Source organism: Larus michahellis, chromosome 2 (assembly GCF_964199755.1).
Source record: "Larus michahellis chromosome 2, bLarMic1.1, whole genome shotgun sequence".
In the NCBI taxonomy this organism is placed as follows: Eukaryota; Metazoa; Chordata; class Aves; order Charadriiformes; family Laridae; genus Larus; species Larus michahellis.
The window spans coordinates 60,341,435-60,361,159 of record NC_133897.1 but is presented as its reverse complement, the minus strand read 5'-3'; the positions used below and the strand labels follow the sequence as shown (position 1 = coordinate 60,361,159).

The following is a 19,725-nucleotide window of genomic DNA, read 5'->3' as shown; positions in this document are numbered from 1 at the left end:
CAGAAAAACATTCTGTTTCAGCTTCACAGTTCCATTTTGCCAATTTATGCAGATAAATCAGCTCTAAGCCACTGACTGTGAGATTCAATAAGTTCTTTCTTTGGAAAGACATAAGCCCTTAAAATCTACTTCACGATTTACAAAAGCATCACTAATAAGTGTTCCTGTTAGAGCCCTAGACTGCCGCTTTTATATGATGGGATTTGTTGTCTTCAGTGAAAGGTGATAATAACAACCTGGGACTGCAGGCATGCAAGGATTTAACTGACAGCCTGCCCTAGACACAAAGGGCTACCTGCAGTTTGTTTATATAGTAGAAGCAGCAGACAGTAATTATAAATTTAATTTTAGCTCCAGTCACATTTCATACATGAGCCAGTACTTACAATCAGCACTGAGAATCATTCTCAGCTCAGACCATACAAGTCAGGCAGGCCTCTTAACTGACTAGCTGTATTTTTGCTCTATCTCCCACTTTAAAAAACACCGTATTTTGGTGAGTTCTGGAACATACCCTGATTTTTTTTCTCCTCTTATGCATTTATGACTCATTAAACCAGATTTCCAAAGTTATTCATGTTTACAATTATATGGGTAGGTAGATTTTCTGAAACATGCAAGTCAGTTGTCTGACTACCACCACCAGAATCCACGGCAGGTAGGCATCTCCTTGCTTAGCGTTGTTTACAGTATTAATAGGTCACCATTTACATAATTAAAACATTGAAATGCAATTGAAAATTTGTCTCACATTTAGAGGGGGTGTGAGGAAAAGGGGAGGCTGAGGTAGGATCTATTATTTTTAAGAGGAAAATCACAGATACTTTAGCACTTACGGAAAATCCAATGAGAAGCACCACTAAGTTACTCCCCAAAACAAGAAAAGCCTCTGAAAGCAATATAAACTATTGATAGCACCAAGAATTTTTCTTTTTTTTATTTATTTTCTTTTCTGTAGGTGTGTTGAATTGTGGCTGTGGACAATAAGACCATTCATACACCTAGATGCAGAGCCAGGATACCCTTGAAAAACAGGTTAAGTTGGCAGAAGTGCTATTCAAGTACTAATTAGCATTCTCCATAGGAGTATGATTATTTTCACACACTGGGAAAGCATATGTGTTTATTTTTCACAACACAATTCAACACGCTCACACAGAGATATTAGTGATTCCTAATGCTATCAACAGACTATATTATTTTCAGTGTTCTAAAACCATACAGCCCTAATTAGTACTGTCTAGTGATTAGTACTGGTTAACTGTCCTCCCAACATTCCCTACTTGTTGAAATACCTGCCCTTCCCCTCCTACAGGCATTTTTTTCAGCTATTGGTACCAAAAACATTGTAGCTTGACCTACTAAAGCATTAGCAAGAGGGACATACAGGATATAGGTATAAATGTCTCTTCTGACTGTGTCTCCAATAGCTCTCTTCTGTATCTTCACCAGACATTTTCTTCTCCAAAATTTTTTGTTTTAGAATAAGTATTACTAATTTTTACAAGCCCTTCTCTTTTCCCTTTGAAGTCAAGAGCTATACCATGTAGAGAATTTCCTCTATTTTTAGTTGAATTTTCTGTAATATTCAGAGACTTTATAGAATATACTTCTGACGGAGACTCAGGCAACAATATGACTACTGTATTTAGTGAAAAAGGAAATAAATCATATATACACACAGAATTAGAGACAACAGAGTTCCATTAGGTCATTTTACTCCTTCCCATGTCCATGCAGATTTACTCTCTATGATACATGTTCTTCCTTATTCGTTGTTCTTTCTTGGTTTTAAATGTCAACAAGAGAAAAGAAAATGTATTGAGAAATTTGTTGTTCTGTAATCTGCTGCACACAGGTAAGTGCCTGCAAGTAAATAAAGCTAAACAGATTCAATTCCTTCACTATTTTTTTGAGAAACTTCTAGATATATACTCTGTGGCTAACATCTTCAACTTAGCAGGAGATTTATGTTGTATAACAAGGAGAGTACATCTCAAAACTTCATTCATTCATTTTTCAGCAGGCAGACATTTCTCATCTCTAATATGCCTTTGCTGAAAAGCTGAAGTTATTCCAGCAAGACTCATACTCCCATATATCCATTCCTAAACTCACATTATCATACATTTGATCTTTTATTTGCTTGCACAAAGTATCAGCTTTCTGCCTGCACCTGTTTTTCTTCAGGAGATCAATCTATCTCCAGTATTTCTGCTTGTACTGTTGCATACAATATGTTGGTGGATTGGCATATTATAAAATCACTAACAATACTACTGACATTACTGAAAACGAAACACAGAATGTCAACATTATTTTGCCTAGTCTCGTTTGTCTAACATTCAAATTATCTGAATGAAATAAACAAAACTTTAAACATGACGAAAAAAGCATAAAACTCAAAGAGCTAATGTGCAATGTTGATCGACTCCCTTCAGGTTGGTCAGCTGTATAAATGCAGTATGAATTCAGCTGTGTTTCATGGTTCACAGTGGAAGAGAGCAGTTGAGATAATAAAGAATTTGAATCATGTATTAAATAGCTGAGAGAGGCTTATGTGCCTATAATTGCCTGCCAACTTTTTTTTTTCTTTTTTTTTTTCCTTACTACAAAACCACTTTCTTACTTTGCTCAGGTTTACACATTCTTCACTCATCTATTGACTTATAAACATCCTGGATTTAACAATCCAAAGCATGAGGGTTGCTAAAAAATACAGCCCATTCCAATTCTTTTATTCTCATTTCTTGTGTTTATCATTATTTTGTAGGACTGACCTGGAAGGATTCCTGAAGATAAATGCTGAAGATACAGAAAATCACATTATACTCTGAGTTATTTTGAATTCGCTTTGTATTCTCCCCATGGATTTGTATTTGACCTTACAGTAGAGCTATGATCATGAGGAGAAAGATTTCAAAACACAATGAAAGCACCCTTTCCACAAAAAATGCGAATTTGACTATCCGGTCTCGTGGTCATACCTGCAACAGAAACAAATGGCCACCAAAACTAAAGCTCTGACATATTAAAAATCTGATCAACATGCAGAAAGGCAAATACAACCCAACATCATTGTTACTTATGGACATGTGTGAAGCTGCAAGCTTGAGAGAGTAATGTCAGCAGGGACTTTAGTTTCCTTTATTAGGTAACAGATAACCTGAGTTGCCATTGGCTGGGTCCCATTCGTTTGTCACGTAGTATCTAATAACTCAACTTCAGTTTTGCTGAACACATTTGATTTTGAGCTACAAAAATCCCATGCCCCCTTTCTGTCTCATAATACTTGTGATTATGATAGCCTGCATGCTTTTGAAATCCCAGTGACACTACCTAGGAAGTCTGACCATGACTATAACAGCCGTTAATGACCAAACAATAACTTGATAAAACTTGATAAACTTGAAAAACTTGATAAAAAACATGTAGGCACACCACTCAAAGGCTTTGGTTAGACGACGGGTTTTAAGAAAGGAATATTCACACACAGAAGACCCCAGCACATGTGAAACAAAAGAAGGTATTTTTTCCTCTTTTGCTTGACTTCCCTCTTCCCTTCTCCTTCCACCACCTCTAATTCCATGAGATTTTAGACCAACACAACTCTCAGAAACAAAAGAATTCTATTCCAGGAACAAGACTCCACACAGAGTGCGTTCTGTACAGTTGTACAGAAAGGAAGGACTTTTTATATGTCATAGACTGGTGTCCCATAGGAAACACTGCATAGTCCGCTCATCTTAGATTGTCAGAAAAAGCAGCACACAGTGGATTGACAGATGCTCACTGCATACCTTTGTTCTCAATGAAGATTTACCATTCATACTAAAACCCCTCCTATCCTTAAGCCAGGAGAGGGAAAAAGGAGAGGGAAACTAGACACAATTAAAAAGAAATGCTGTAAAATAAAAACAAGTCAAAATTACATCTCTAATCAAATATTTCCTCTGGGTACTAGGCAGCTATTAGGTGGTTTGGTGCAAGCTTAAGACATCTCACAAAAGCCCCTTATCTCCAACAGTGCAAATGAGGTTAATGGACTCATTTTCACTCTGTGATTCACTTTCTCTGTTCTGCTTTTTTGTTTTACACAGATAATTGGAAACAACAAAGAAACATCATTCTCTGGAGCTTAGTAGGGAAAGGAAGTTCACTTCTTTCCAAAAACCCAAATTCAAGACAAGAAAGAGAAGGAAAATAAAACCAGTGGGGAGAGAAGAATAATTATACAGAAGGGTAATAGGCAATTAGCACCCACCCTCCCACATACACCCGCACACATTCACACAATCTACAGAAATGCCTGATCTTTAGCACAGCTTCCCCAAACTCTTAGGCTTGAATAAAACATCATTGCTGTTTGTCCCTTGGGAGGATCTTAGTAGTGCTGGCAGACAGCACAGGAGAAGCACAAAGGAAGGGGAAAAAAAAAGACTCTAACACTACCGAACATGATTTATTCTCTGCCGGAGAAATAAAGAATCCTCTAATGATTTACTCTTATGATTTACTTACAATTTTTCAGAATTAGAAAAGTGTGTTCTATAGGCAGAAGTCACAAAAGATTCCGATTTCCATATCTCCTTTATTCAAATACTGCTGGACATGTTATAAAAATCTGTGTTTGGTGGTCATTGACAAGCATTTCTATTCAAATGAATGAATAAACTAAGGAATAATCACAACACATTTACGAAGTAGTTCCGAGGAAGCGTCAAGCAGGTTTGGTTTCTCTAAAAGGCCAACTTTCTCAAAACGGTAGCTGGAGGCTGCTACTAGACAGGGAGGTTGACTAACCAGGCCCAGGACACCACTCTCTGTCCACAGGAGTTTTGTGAATTACTTTGGTGTCCACACAGTGTTCAACTGGCCCTTACTGTACCCACGTGCATGCACAGAGGGAGGGAGCACTCTGACTCACAGCCTTGTTCCTGCCTGTGCCAAAATTTCTAATGCCAGGAGTAATCACACAACTGTCCTGCGTCTCTGCATTTCCCCAATTATTTATGTAGTTTTACTGGACTTAGTCATAATCAAGTTCTAATAGAAAATACTGTGAGTAAAACTAAGGACTTTTTCAGACATCACCACAAACCCATCTGTGTAAAAGTCAGCTTAAATTTCTGATTTGTCTGGAGTGTTTTAACATTACGTTTGGCATAGTAATGTTCTTCTTACCCACTCAATCTTTAATCCATTCCCAATTTTTGATAGATTTTCTATGTTATTATAAAACCAATATTATGGGATATTGCCAATGCGAAGTTGTGACAACATATGACAATGATAATTTTTCTGAAAAATAGACACTGTCTCAAAAATTCCCATTCAAATATGTGGTACTTCTCTTACAGAAAAAGCTGTAGTTATTTTCACAGAAAGGGTCTATCTAGTGTCTGCCTTACTACTTTGAGGCAGTACCTATTTTATTGTAATTACTTTTCTCTTTAAATTCTCCAATATATTTTTGAGAAAATATTGTACTGCAGCACCAAAATGCAACCTTTAAATCTTTTCTTCAGCAAAGACACCACCATTGCCTATATTACATATTTGCTATATTGACACCAGGAGATCAGAATATAAAGAGACACACTTGTTTTGAAATCAGGGAAAGAGAAAATTTTGAGTACAAAACATTTGCATACACATGGTATCTCTTTCAAAGATGAAATAGGAAAATTTAAATCAAAAGAGTATATGTGTTCAGAGCCTTCTATAAATGCCATACAAGCTCTCCAAACACAAATTCAACGGACTGAGCTTTCTCAGTATTTTGCAAGATCAAGAAATACAGAAGTGGGTTGGGACAAATACAGTAACATTACTATATTTAAAACTGATCATTTAACTTCTGCATCTGTGATATAAGTTTGAATGTTAATAATACAAAGGTTTAATAGTCAAAATACCTGTAACTATTGTATTCAGATCTCTATCAAAGAAATCTACTGGGTTCCTTTTCTCATTGAAAATTTATCATCCCAGAAGAATTGATAATGCTTTCTGCTAGCCATCTAACAGTTCGCAAAAAACCAAACATACTGTCCTCTGAATTCAAGAGGCAGTTGTCCCTTTCCTAACCAATTATGCAAATTTGCAGAAAAAAAGTATTTGACATTGTCTTATCTGAACTTACTCCTAATGCAACTAACGAAAATATCTTCTTTGATGACAATTACTAAGTGGTGCAAATGTTTGAAGTTCCCCACTATTCTCACCTCTATATACTCTTCTTGCAAATATTATTTATTAACAGCCATAAGTTGGAGTGCTTATAAAGAAAAATAAGGAGGAACACATACATATAGAGGAATTAGAACAAAAATACCTTTGCCTCATATAAAGAATATAAAGATTACATTCCTAATATGCATCCAAAAGACTGACTTTAAATTGCAAGTAATCTCTGATTAACAGATATAGATAGCAAAATAAATAACATATATATATATAGCAATATTCATGTGGGAGTATACTAAAATAAACGAGCTCCTCAGATACAAGTCAGAACTAAAGCTTCCTCAGATTCATGGCTTGAGACAGTTAAAATGCAAAAGTACAGTGTTGCAGATTTTCTAACTTCGAAACAAAATTGGACATGAAGGTTAGGACACTGCTATTCTTTTGATACACCTTTAGAAGACCTTTCAGATTATAAAAGACAATAAGGAAAAACAAAAAACCCACAGCTTATGCAAAAGGACCATGTATTTGGGTGAACAGATGTGAGAATGACACTTCAGGGAATTCATGATTGACTTTCATATCCCACTAGAACAATATCTACAAGCACAGTTTTTTATGAAGTATGCTGGGATTATAAAGTACAGGTCAACAATTAGAAGTCAAGCAGATTTCAGAATCCAACTGAAATGACAACAAATCAACCTGTATTTTGACTGAGAAAGGGTATAAAAACTATCTGGAGAAACTAGACAATCTACCCCTCACAACCAAAGAATCATAGGTAAAAGCCATTTCAGAAAAAATCAATCAGTCTCTCTCCGGAAAAGTAATAATGGTCTGGGGATTTTATCTATCAAAATTAACCAAATTTTACACTGGATGTATTATGTAGTGCTTTTGTTTTTCATTTTTCTCCTATGTGTACTCAATAACTTTATTTAACGAGAATGTCTCAGACTCTTTTGACAAATTGAAGGTGGTACGCTTTGACGACAAAATAATTTTCAGGCTTTAGCGTGTGACAACTGGCTATACTAAAACTCTTATTTGAGGCAATATGCTAAAAAAATCTATTCAGGACACTACCTCAATTAAGGATACTAAAAAAGACACAGGTTGCAGCAATAGGAAGTTTAACTCTTGTGACAGATCAACTTTAATTCGGTAATATTTGTCTTAGAACTGAGATATCATCATCACCACAATGTTTCCTGCAAGTGTGTGTCATCAGTATCTGCAGGACTATAATCTATTTTTAATTAACTATATATTAGCTTTGTAACATTATTTAAACACTGATTTCCATATGTATTTTAATGATTCCACTGATAGCAGATAATGAAATGAGAATAACCTTGAAAGGATTTTTTCCCTTTCTACTTAGAGTACTTCATATGCCACTAACTTTTCTATCACTCGGGTAATGTTATGACTATTTATAGTATCACATTTATATTTTATTTTGATTAGCTATGCACCTTGGAAGTTTGGAAAAAAATCATCTTTCAACACTGATAAAATTTATTTTTAAAATTTGTGTTCTCTGCCTGAAGCTTTCATGTGCAACCTCACATGTGTGCGACACTTCAGAAATATAACTTGCAACTTTTTTTTCATCACAGCATTTGAGCTTACTGAGAATTCTGCTCAAACAAGGATTGCAGGTCATTGCTGAATTGAATTTTTGTAAAAAAAAAGCTAGCTAGCAGTACAAAAAAGAATATTTACACTTGAGTTAAAAACCCCGTAATGACCTTCCCCTATAAGATAGCAGTGTATCAAAAATATGTTTTATATGCTAAAGAGGCTTTTTAATATAGAAATTTAAATATATACTTAAAAAATCCGAGAGTTTTGATGGCCTTTTTTCATTTTCATAAATGCTAACATAGGACAGCAAGAGGAATAAACATTCAAGTCACAATTTACAAGAACTCTTTTTAGTATATCGTCTGTCAATAGACAGAAATACTGAACAATCTTAGGCTTCAATTTATGAAAGCTTCTTAATTACCCACAATCATGACAGCTGTTAAAAAAAACAGCAAAAGGTTAAGACCTGTCCTGAAAAACTATATTTTTTTGTCTTCAGGATTCCAAACTTGAAAAGATAAGTTTATCTCTCTTCTCAGTGCCATTTAATTAAACCACTGACGGAAGGCTGCCCTTTTACAGAATGGTGTCTGAAATGTTCAGAGATGTGGGAAATTATTCCAAGTTAGATTGACTCTTGTACGGAACTTCTCAGGGCTTCTTTTGCAAGGATGACGAGGTGTAAAAAGATTCTTAAAAGTTAAATTAAGTTCAGTATTTTACTTTTTGATGAGCAGCACCTAGCCATTGTAGCCATATTAGCCATATTGCAATCAATATGAATGAATTACATCCTGAGCTCCATTTCACCCATTACATAGATTATAAGACAACAGCACTTGAAGCAGACATATGTTTTGATTTTTTTTTTTACCTCCAAAGAAGTATTTCTCTCCAGTCTTAACTTGTAGAGGGCTGTTTGTTCGAACAGCTGAAGCTTCATCGCCGTCAATGGTAAGGACAGCAAAATTTTCCTTAGCTAGGAATCGGACTTCATGCCACTGCCCATCATTGAGACCAGAGCCTAAGAAGAACAGAAAACATTGCCACATTTTACTTAGTCCAATATTTATTATCTTAAGTGTTTTGGTTTCCCTCCCAGGCTCAGTAAGGTTTAATACAAGGCTACTGCATAAATTAAATAATTTTAGTGTAATAACAAGGCATTGTTATTAAAGTAACTATTACCAAAAAAAGTAACATTATATCTTAAATACAAGTCTTGTAACTACCAAAGTGTCTACCCTGTCAGATACAATTATATCTAACTACAGATGTTATCACTCACCTTTCCCATCAAATGGCCATATTCTACATTTTATTAATAAAGAATATCTCTTCATTGTTTCCATGATCAAGTTCAAAAGGAAAAGATACTGATTAATCCATTTAACTATAGTGAGTAACAAGCACAAAGGGCACATTATGGTCATGATTGCTACCTTTATCAAAAGCTAAATATTTCCAAGAAAAGGGAAAGAAAAAATAGGAGGGGGAAAGGCTCATGTGGAAGGTGAGTTCATAGCTAATCCTGTCACTGGGATGTGGGGCTAGTCACAGGAGATGAAGATGTTATCACAGAGGCGCTACAAAACCAGAAAATGTTTGCCAAAAACCGCAATCTTAGGGGAGCACCATCCTCCCAATACTGACAGCAGTGAAGCAGACGGATCTGTTCATTCATTCACAGCTTTGAAAAAAATCACCGTTTATATACTTCTGACATTGTCTTTAGCAGCTGGCAGAAATCCAGTTTGCCTGCCATGTTAGACTGCCACTGAAGAATAGCAAAAGAGTACTGGTTTGTTCTGGTCGTAACTGTGCAGGCTGGTTATGTTGGGTCAGCAAGTTAAGTAGCACTCTAGTAAAAGTAAGTTCCAAGTTACCTCTTAAAAGTGACGTTTACTCCACCTAGATGAAGGTGCTAAGTCACCTTAGAAAAATGCCATTTGCCAAAATAAACCACAATGCAATGCAGTAAAGTTTCTAAAATTAAGTGGGATGCACAAGATCAGCAGAAGTATAATGGAAGATAAACTTTCCAAATATTCAAAAGAATGTTATCTTCGATGAACAAGGAATAATATTCATGGCAAACAGATACACCTATACATTTAGTGAGTATTTTTTTCCCACTACTTCTACATGTTTGTTTAAGATACAAGATCAAGTCCTGAAATAACATGGAGTGTTATATCTTGGAATATTCTTGGAATATTCATTAGTGTGAATAACAGTGGCAGAAGCCTCTTAAAAAAAGTATCAGTAAGAAATGTTTCTACCAAAACTTCTTCAGTCTAGTGTAAGAACAGATGAAAGACCTAATATACTAAACATGAGAAAAGTTTTCTTTCCGTTTGTGAGCTCCTTTTTCATTTTCATTACATTTGACAAATAAAGAAGAAAAGGAAAAACACACAATTACAACCCAGATAAAATTAATTTCTACTGATAATAAACGCAGAAAGGAAAATAAAATACGCCTCCTTGTAGTTCCAAACCAAAATTATTACAGTGTGTGTTTCTACAACTGAAGTTTAACAGAACATACTTAAATCCCAATTTTCCAGCTCAAGATGACCTATCATTAAAAGATCTATGTCAGCCTTTATTGAGATATTCAGTATTTGCCTTAAACTGAGTAACAATGATTAGAGACTTCTCGACAAAATTAAAACTTGGCTAGTAAAACACGAGGGATGGGAACGGCACCACGGGCTGTTCATCAGTGAGTCCAGAGGGAGGCAGGTCTAAACTGTCTCTGCAAAGGGGGATACTGCAGAAACCAAGAAACAACAGCACGAGGCAAGAAGGCATCAGCCTACCTTGCACCACCATTTGTATTATATCAAAAGACAAACTGCGACTAGAGAAATGACGCTGCACCTCCAGAGGGTTCTTCCAAACATGTCCACCTCCCACCAGCATCCAAAGTGTCACTGGTTTTCTCTTGCTCCTGGACTGGATTTGCAGTGGTGTCTGATGTATTTTACCTGGCAAATGCTTCTCTCTTCTTGAAGCCTTCACAGCAGTAACTTTCAAGGCCACTGCTGTTCGTGCTTTGATACACGTTTTTGGAGATCATTGACCAAATAGACAAAGCCTTCTTGCCAACTTAAACCAAATTAGATATGAACACGCACAGAAAACTCCACCTGGTGCAGGTGCCCCGATGCCGGGGTTCTGCCGGCCCTGTGAGGCGAGGCCAGGGCGGGCTGGCCCGGGCCGGTTCCAGTCAGTTCCAGCCGGCTCCAGCAGCCCCAGCGCCGGGCACGGCGGAGCCCCTCAGCCACGGGGCGCCGCTAAGAACGGGCAGAGGCTGCCCGGCAGTGAGGGGAAAAGTGTGAGGAACAGCCCTGTCAGCCCCGAGGGAGAGCGGGAGGAGGGGCTCCGGCCGCGGCCCCCGCGGAGATTCCCTGGAGAGCCCCCTGGATTCTCCTGAGGGGGCTGCGGCCTGTGGGGAGCCCCCGCCGGAGCAGGTGGATTGTCCTGAGGGGGCTGCGGCCTGTGGAGAGCCCCCGCCGGAGCAGGTGGATTCTCCTGAGGGGGCTGCGGCCTGTGGAGAGCCCCCGCCGGAGCAGGGGAACAGCGTGAGAGCGCGGGGGCGGCAGAGAGGAGCTGGTGTGGGCCGACCGCAGCCCCCGCCTCGGTGCAGAGGGTTCGGGTAGAGGAATCGGGAAAGAAGGAGTGAAGGGAGAGGGAGGAGGAAAGGTACTGTTTTAACGATTGTCTTTGTTTCTTGCTCCCTATATCTATTTTAATTGGCAATAAATTAAATTCATTTTCCCCAAGTCCAGTCTATTTTGCTTGCAGCCATAATTGTTACGTGATCTCCCTGTCTTTATCTCGCTCCACGAGCCTCTCAACCTTATTTTCTCCCCTTGTCCTGCCGAGGAGGGGGAGTGAGGGAGCGGCTGGGTGGGTGTCCGCCAGCTGGCCAAGGTCAACCCACCACAAGTGATGGAGCTAAAGGCAGATGATTATGCCATGAAATTAGAAGTTCACTGTGTTTCTTATAACAATCCTTAGTTTGCCATCCTCACCTCTTGGAGATATTCTTTCATAAAAGAATGAACTGATGGTACTAATGAGAAAAGTGTTTTAAACTGAGTATCGCAGGAGACGCAAAATAATTAAGTTATTTTAGTCTGTATTTTTTGATGGCATATTTTAGTCTGGTCTGTACCCACTAAATAAATTAGTCTCATGTTGTTCTTTTACGACATATTTTAAATAACACTAGAACCGGGACTGGAACCATATATGCAGGCTAAAGAGGCAATCTCAGACATCAGACTACGTAGCTATTTACTCCGGCATGCTTTACTCCCCCACTTCTCTCTGTCAGAGAGTTCAGCTTCCTCTTTTAGGAAGCGTGAGATGTAAAAAGAGAGAGAAATTAACTCAGCTCAGCTTCTCCCTGAGCGAATAGCCTAAATACTGCAAAAAAAAGAAAAGCAAGCCATCTTTTCCATCACAACCGATTCGTGAATTGGAGTCCCACCACACTTCTTTTTTTTTTGGGGTGGGAGACACTACTATTTGTCCAGCTCAACATGGATTTCTGCACATCTTGGAAAGCCCCAAAACATTCTTTCTTAAAGCACAGAAACAGGTGATGCTATCTGCTGAATTAACAAGTGAAAATGGTGCGCAATATGCCAGTCTAAGAAGTGCACAGTTAGTTGTCACTAGTATCTGTGGTATGTTCTCCCAGTGTGCCGCGAGGGGAAAACTCCCCAAGCTCACTAGCACCGCACTGAAAAGCTGATCGCAGCAATGACTCAAAGCAAGGAGCAGGCGGAGGAAAAGTGGATCAGCAGAGCATGTGGATCTGCTGAGCAGGCCAAGTAGAAATCAGAGCATGAGAAGGGCTGCAGGCTCTGTTTACCAGCAAAAAGTAATTCCATGCATTCCCTCAGTGTGCACAGCATTTAGCAAAACACGGTAAGGGGACGTGCTGCTCTCTGTAATGCTACAGGCATGACTGGAGAAGCAGTGGTATTTTGCCTGTATTAAAATATTTGCCCCTACAAGTTGGCATCGTTCCTGTCAGCTCCTGAAAGATCACACTCTGCTTTAGGAACTCTTCACTGTACTGACTGAATACAAAATGATCACGAGTTAAGGCTGTCTTCTTAGCTACATGTATGTCTTAGCTACATCCCTATGTAGCTTTAGAGTATGATAATAACATTCTAACTGTTCTGGCTCAAAGTTGCCACAAAAATTCAAGTACAATTGTACGTTTACTTACAAAACTTTTTACAGCTACATTTTTCCGTGGAGTTTACCTATAAATGCTAATGAGGATTGCTCACTAGCACTCAGCAAGTACTCACTATTGTCTTTACAGAATTGTGCTCCCTGCTGGTGTAACTAAGAGCACCTTTTATCCCTGCCACTGTTTTTATCTCTATGTGGTTTAGAGGCAGTAGTGTCAACCCTCCTTTCTTAACATGATAATGCTTTGGTCCAGGGACTTAAATTATATACGCTCCACGGTATATGCTCCCATAGGGGACAAGTTTGTACAGCTGCATGATCTATTTTTATTGTAATATTTTATTACGTGCCTCAGGTATATTGAGGAATTATTTCTGCTTGGACTTGAAAAAAAATAAAGCTTAACCGTGAACTTTCTGTAAACCAAGACCCAATATTAAGAATAGAATATGGTTCTTTCTATTGCCAGAATTTTCAGCTGGAATGTTTAGAATGTACAACATCCCAACTTCACAATGATTTCCCATTACAGATTAATCTCTCTCATCTGAGATGATACATATATTTATTTGCCTTCTTTTTTTCATTAACTTTCTGGTGTACAGGTTGAGAAAAAAAACCTGCATACTGCTACCACCACAAATTCCCTGTTGAGTTCTGTAAAAGTTGGTTTCATATGCAAATTAAATATGTTAATTAAATGCATTCTCCCTATCTAGAATTTCTATTTAAATGACATTATTTTAAAAGTAGGACTCTTGAGGTAGGCGCTTTGATTGAACAAGAAGAAACAGATGTTTTGCTTATTACAGACATTGAAGAAGGACTAGATTATCGAATACCAAAAAAGTACAAGAGTTTAATACATAATGGACAACTTAGAAAGATACCATCTGGTTGAGTTATGCCTTGAAGAAAACTATAGTAGTAAAAATCTCAAATTCTTCTACGGTTAATCCTGTGAGATCAAATCTTCCTGCAAAAGGTACTGACCCATGCAGCAGCTATTAATGCGTGCTAGATCATACAATCTGCTGATATAAATGGACCAAACTCTTCTGAAGTCAACAACACAACATCTGCTACATCAGAACAGAACCTCGTCATAATTTTGATTTATGACTGTAACCCAAAATTCAGCTGAGATGGTTAAGAATAAAACAGGGAAAGGATGGTATCAACAGTCCTTGAAGCACTGAAGCAATGTAAGGCTATGCAGCTGCATACAGGTGTTTAGTTCCTACTGTTGTAGTAAATATTTTATACTGTAATTTTGTAAATTCTTATTAGGAGATGAAATCCTCAATACTCAGGACGGGGAGACGCCAGAGCAGAACAGGGAGGAGACACATGAACAAGCCTCCGAGGTGCTGGAAACAAGGAGGCTTCCCTGGGTATTCAGCAATGACTGTGTGGGTTCCCTGTAATCCAGGAATCCAGAAGTCCAGTCAAGGTTTCTCTGCCGATGGCAAGACATCCTCTCTGAGGCTGAAGGCAGAGAGAGAGAGGTTTGTAACTGCTTTCACTTCAGCCAGCCAGCACCATGTTTCATCTGGAGATGGTGTTGTAGTTGCTATTCCTGCCTAATCCCTCACTAATTCAGTACACCTTTGCACCGATATTTCTGACTATAAGAAAACAAGTTGTGCAATTCTTGGTGAAGGGAGGTGGGGAGCCAGCAAAACTGCCACCTTGGATTTCCGAAGGGCAGACCTTAACCTGTTTAGGAGCATGGTTGAGAGTGTCCCTTGGGAGGCAGTTTTGAAGAGCAAAGGTGCCCAGGAAAGCTGGTCATACTTCAAGCAGGTGCTCTTAGAAGCACAGGAGAAGGCCATCCCCATGTCCCAAAAGACGAGCCGACGGGGAAGAAGGCCAGCCTGGCTAAATAGAGAGCTTTGGCTGGACCTCAGGAAAAAAAGGAAGGCTTACGTTCTCTGGAAAAGGGGCTTAGCAACTTATGAGGATTATCAAGATATAACAAAGCTATGCAGGGGGAAGATTAGAAGGGCCAAAGCTCAATCAGAACTCAGCTTGGCCACTGCAGTTAAAGATAACAAGAAGAGATTTTTCCAGTATATCAACAGAAAAAGGAAAACTAGGGAAAATATAGGTCCACTGATGAATGAGACGGGTGCCCTAGTGGTGGAAGACACAGAGAAGGCAGAGTTACTGAATGCCTTCTTTTCTTCGGTCTTCACTGATAAAGCCGTCCCTCACGCATCCCATACCCTGGAGGCAAGGGGGAAGGTCTGGAGAGAGGAAGATTTTCCCTTAGTTGAGGAGGACCGCGTCAGAGACCACTTGGCCAAGCTGGACATTCATAAATCCACGGTCCCTGACGGGATGCACCCGCGAGTGCTGAGAGAGCTGGCAGATGTTATCGCTAGACCGCTCTCCATCGTCTTTGCAAGGTTGTGGGGAACAGGAGAGGTGCCTGAGGACTGGAGGAAGGCTGACATCACTCCAATCTTCAAAAAAGGCAAGAAGGAGGACCCAGGGAACTACAGGCCGGTTAGTCTCACCTCTGTCCCTGGGAAGGTAATGGAGCGACTCATTCTGGATGTCGTCTCCAAACACATAGAGGAACAGGAAGTTATTGGAAGTGGTCAGCATGGATTTACCAAGGGCAAATCATGCCTGACCAATCTGATAGCTTTCTATGATGTTATAACGGGTTGGCTGGATGAGGGGAGAGCCGTAGATGTCATCTACCTTGACCTTAGCAAGGCTTTTGACACTGTCCCCCATAACATCCTCATTAGGAAGCTGAGGAAGTGTGGGCTAGACGAGGTGACAGTGAGGTGGATCGAGAGCTGGCTGCGTGACAGAACTCAGAGGGTTGTGATCAGCGGCACAGAGTCCAGTTGGAGGCCTGTAACGAGTGGTGTCCCTCAGGGGTCAATACTTGGACCAATTTTGTTCAATATATTCATTAATGACCTAGATGAGGGGACAGAGTGTATCCTCAGCAAGTTTGCTGATGATACCAAGCTGGGAGGGGTGGCCGACACTCCAGAGGGCCGTGCTGCCATCCAGCGTGACCTGGACAGGCTGGAGAGCTGGGCAGAGAAGAACCTAATGAGGTTCAACAAAAGCAAGTGTAGGGTCCTGCACCTGGGAAGGAAGAATGCCAAACACCAGTATATGTTAGGGGCGGACATGCTGGGAAGCAGCTCTGAGGAGAAGGACCTGGGGGTCCTGGTAGACAGCAAATTATCCATGAGCCAGCAGTGTGCCCTTGTCGCCAAGAAGGCCAATGGCATCCTGGGCTGCATAGGGAAGACTGTGGCCAGTAGGTCGAGGGAGGTCATTCTCCCCCTCTACTCTGCACTGGTGAGGCCACAACTGGAGTACGGTGTCCAGTTTTGGGCTCCCCAGTTCAAGAGGGACAGGGAACTACTGGAGTGAGTCCAGCGTAGGGCAACCAAGATGGTTATGGGACTGGAGCACCTCCCTTATGAGGAAAGGCTGAGAGAGCTGGGACTCTTTAGCCTGGAGAAGAGAAGGTTGAGGGGGTACCTGCTTAATGTTTACAAGTATCTAAAGGGTGGGTTTAAGGAGGACGGAGCCAGGCTCTTTTCAATGGTTTCCAGCGACAGGACAAGGGGCAATGGGCACAAGCTAGAACATAGGAAGTTCCGTTCAAATACACGGAAAAACTTCTTTACGGTGAGGGTGACAGAGCACTGGAACAGGCTGCCCGGGGAGGTTGTGGAGTCCCCTTCTCTGGAGATTTTCAAGACCCGCCTGGATGCAGCCCTGAGGGATGTGCTTTAGGCAATCCTACTCTAGCAGGGGAGTTGGACTAGATGATCTCTAGAGGTCCCTTCCAACTCTGAAGATTCCGTGATTCCGTGAAAACATTCAGTTGTGTTCAAGTATAAAGCAATATATGCCATTAATATGCAATCAGAAAAAAAAAAGTCACCAGGATGTAATTACAAGAGCCATGTTTTCTGTATTTAACTAATCGTATTTTTAAACTGGAAAAACAAAACCACAGCTCTTCCTATGGTAATATTTTAGACAGTTTATGGAATCAGCTATCTAAGTATATAATCTGGTTTAGTATTTATGATTCAGAAAAGTCCTTTACATTTTTTGCTTTATTAATTTTTCAGCTATCCAGATGACCAGTAAGCTAAGACGGTGGCAAGTGCAGTCCTTGAAGGGATTTTAATGATGGAAACCCCTGTTCTCCAAGAAAAACAAAACAGGTTTGACAAATTCTGTCCTGATGTTGAAGCTCAGAGTTCTTAAGGTGAGTAATTGGAAACATGCCAGAATTTTGCCCATTGGGGATGTTTTATTAATACTGGGTTTTCTCTGCAAGTTAATGCCAGAAGAAAAAGATGAACATTTAGCTTTAAATACATCTCTAGAAAAAAAAAAGTAGGTCATTTTCCTATTTCCATAGTTAATACTGTTGTGTAGTAAACTGAAAATACAGCAAATACATACAGCTACAATGCTGCAGACTCTTCATAACATTCAAACCTATTCTTATAACAGGCTTGACTACTGGTGATTTCAATGAAATGGACCATAAACCTGGCAAATAATGGTCAAACTTGTAATGATTTTTTTGTTCTGTCTTTTACTGAAAGCTAATAAAACCAGATGAAAGACTGCTTGCACTTGAATGACAGAAAAAATAATGTTTTGCAAATTCTGAGCCTAGAATCTCATGCAACAGCTGAAATAATTTTAGCTTTTCAAGCACAAGCTTTTTCCTCTCCTCTCACTGCTCTTCTCACGTTCTTTATTCTCAGGAAAAAAAATATTGTAGTATTATTGTGCCTTAGATATGAGAATATATACACCTGGAAATTGGAATCTCTATATGTGTTTCAGCTTGCAGAAAGGATGTTGTTGTTAGTGAATAAATAATGCTTTTTCTGCTGCACTCTTCCTCTATTCCAGTCCATGTCAAGTCAGAAAATGTTCGCTCTAATAATGCAATCTGGTTCCCTGGAATTGCACAGGATTTTGTACATGCTCAGTGGTAGTCATCTCAATTAATGGCTACAGGATTAATCTTTACTAAGAAATAGACCGTGGCCGCACACCAATTACTTAGCGTAACTGTTCTTAACTTCCTAAAAACTCTTTCCAGATCAGCATCTAGCTTTATCTGTTTTTTAACTGACAACAAGACATATACAGCATTGTGGCCCACATCCGATAATGTATCATCATATTTCAGACTTGAAAACAGTTATCTATATCAAAGAGTACATAGAACACAATCAACTTTCTTTCCTTAAACTGGTAGTTTAACTACTCTTTATCCTACATACACATTTCATGTAAGAAACCTCCAGTTTTCTATAACGGGGTTTATATTTTTTTTTCTTCTTTTTTCTTGTAAATTGTAAGAAATAAAATATCTTAGAAACAGCATTATACTTACAAAGATTTAACTTCTTTTTACAGTGTCATTGTTTCAGCTGGGATGGAGTTACCTTTCTTGCCAGCAGCTGATGCAGTGCTCTGTTTTGGTTTTGGGATGGGAAATAGTGTTGATAGCACACTGGTGTTTTTAGTTGTTGCCTTTTCTGCTCCTCACACTGCCCCATCAGCGAGTAGACTGGGGGGGGCACAAGAAGTTGGGCAGAGACACAGCTGGGACAGCTGACCCCAGCTGACCAAAGGGATATTCCATACCATGTGACGTCATGCTCAGGATATAAAACTGGGTAAGAAGAAGGACGGGGGGGACACGTTTGGAGTGATGGTGTTTGTCTTCCCAAGTAACAGTTATGCGTGATGGAGTCCTGCTTTCGTGGAGATGGTTGAACACCGGCCTGACGATGGGAAGTAGCGAATGGGTTCCTTGTTTTGCTTTGCTTGCATGCATGGCTTTTGCTTTACCTATTAAACTGTCTTTATTTCAACCCATGAGGTTTTTTTTACTTTTACTCCTCTGATTCTGTCCCCCATCACAACTGCGGGGGTGAGCGAGCAGCTGCGTGGTCCTAGTTGCTGGCTGGAGTTAAATCACAAGAAACAGTCACCTGCCAGATACCATTCTTCACAGAATTATTATTATTTTTATATGCTCAGCATCTTAATATTTTGATTTCAGTGAGCTAACGAGAACTGTTCTTTTCATCTTATGAAACTTTAAGGTACTTTTTTTTTGACTATTATTCTGTCACATTTATCCATATTAGATACATTTCTTTAGCTCTTTTTGCGGTTGCCTTTCTGATTTTGAATCCTTTCTGTATCTCTACAATTAATTATAATACTTACTTTATATTTATCGTTTAGATAGGTAAATTGTGAAAAGAATACATCAGGTAGCCTACTTTGCCTTATCTTTGAACTCATCAAGTTGAGATACCTAAAAAAGCATGACAGAAAGAGCGCCTATTCTTTGCACATTCATGCTGGATAAATAATATATAAAAATAAAATAACTAGATATTCCAGACAGGGGAGGAAAGTGAATCTGTAACTTTTAATTTCATAACACTGAAGTATTCAGTGAAAAGGAGCATAGACAAATTCTTATTTCCCTAGATTTTCTCACAGTTGCCCAACTTGAACACGTTCACTTCGGCTTAAACAGAATACTTAATTACAAACAAAACAGAACTCGGTGGGGAGTGTTACGTTGGTAAGAAAAAGCAGGTAAAAAAAAACCACACACATAAAAAACCTCCATGTCACTAAAGGTAAATTGACGTTTTCTGACCAGCAGCA

At 39.3% G+C, this 19,725-nt stretch overlaps 1 protein-coding gene across 1 annotated transcript in view; it reads right to left on the bottom strand.

Annotated features, from left to right (window-relative positions):
- The window catches only part of CNTNAP2 (contactin associated protein 2), a 1,161,641-nt gene that overhangs the window by 513,966 nt on the left and 627,950 nt on the right, over nt 1-19,725 (bottom strand). Inside the window, exon 9 of the mRNA XM_074575643.1 lies at nt 8,663-8,812. Coding sequence (XP_074431744.1) covers nt 8,663-8,812 — 150 coding nt within the window. The remainder of the gene's footprint in view (nt 1-8,662; nt 8,813-19,725) is intronic.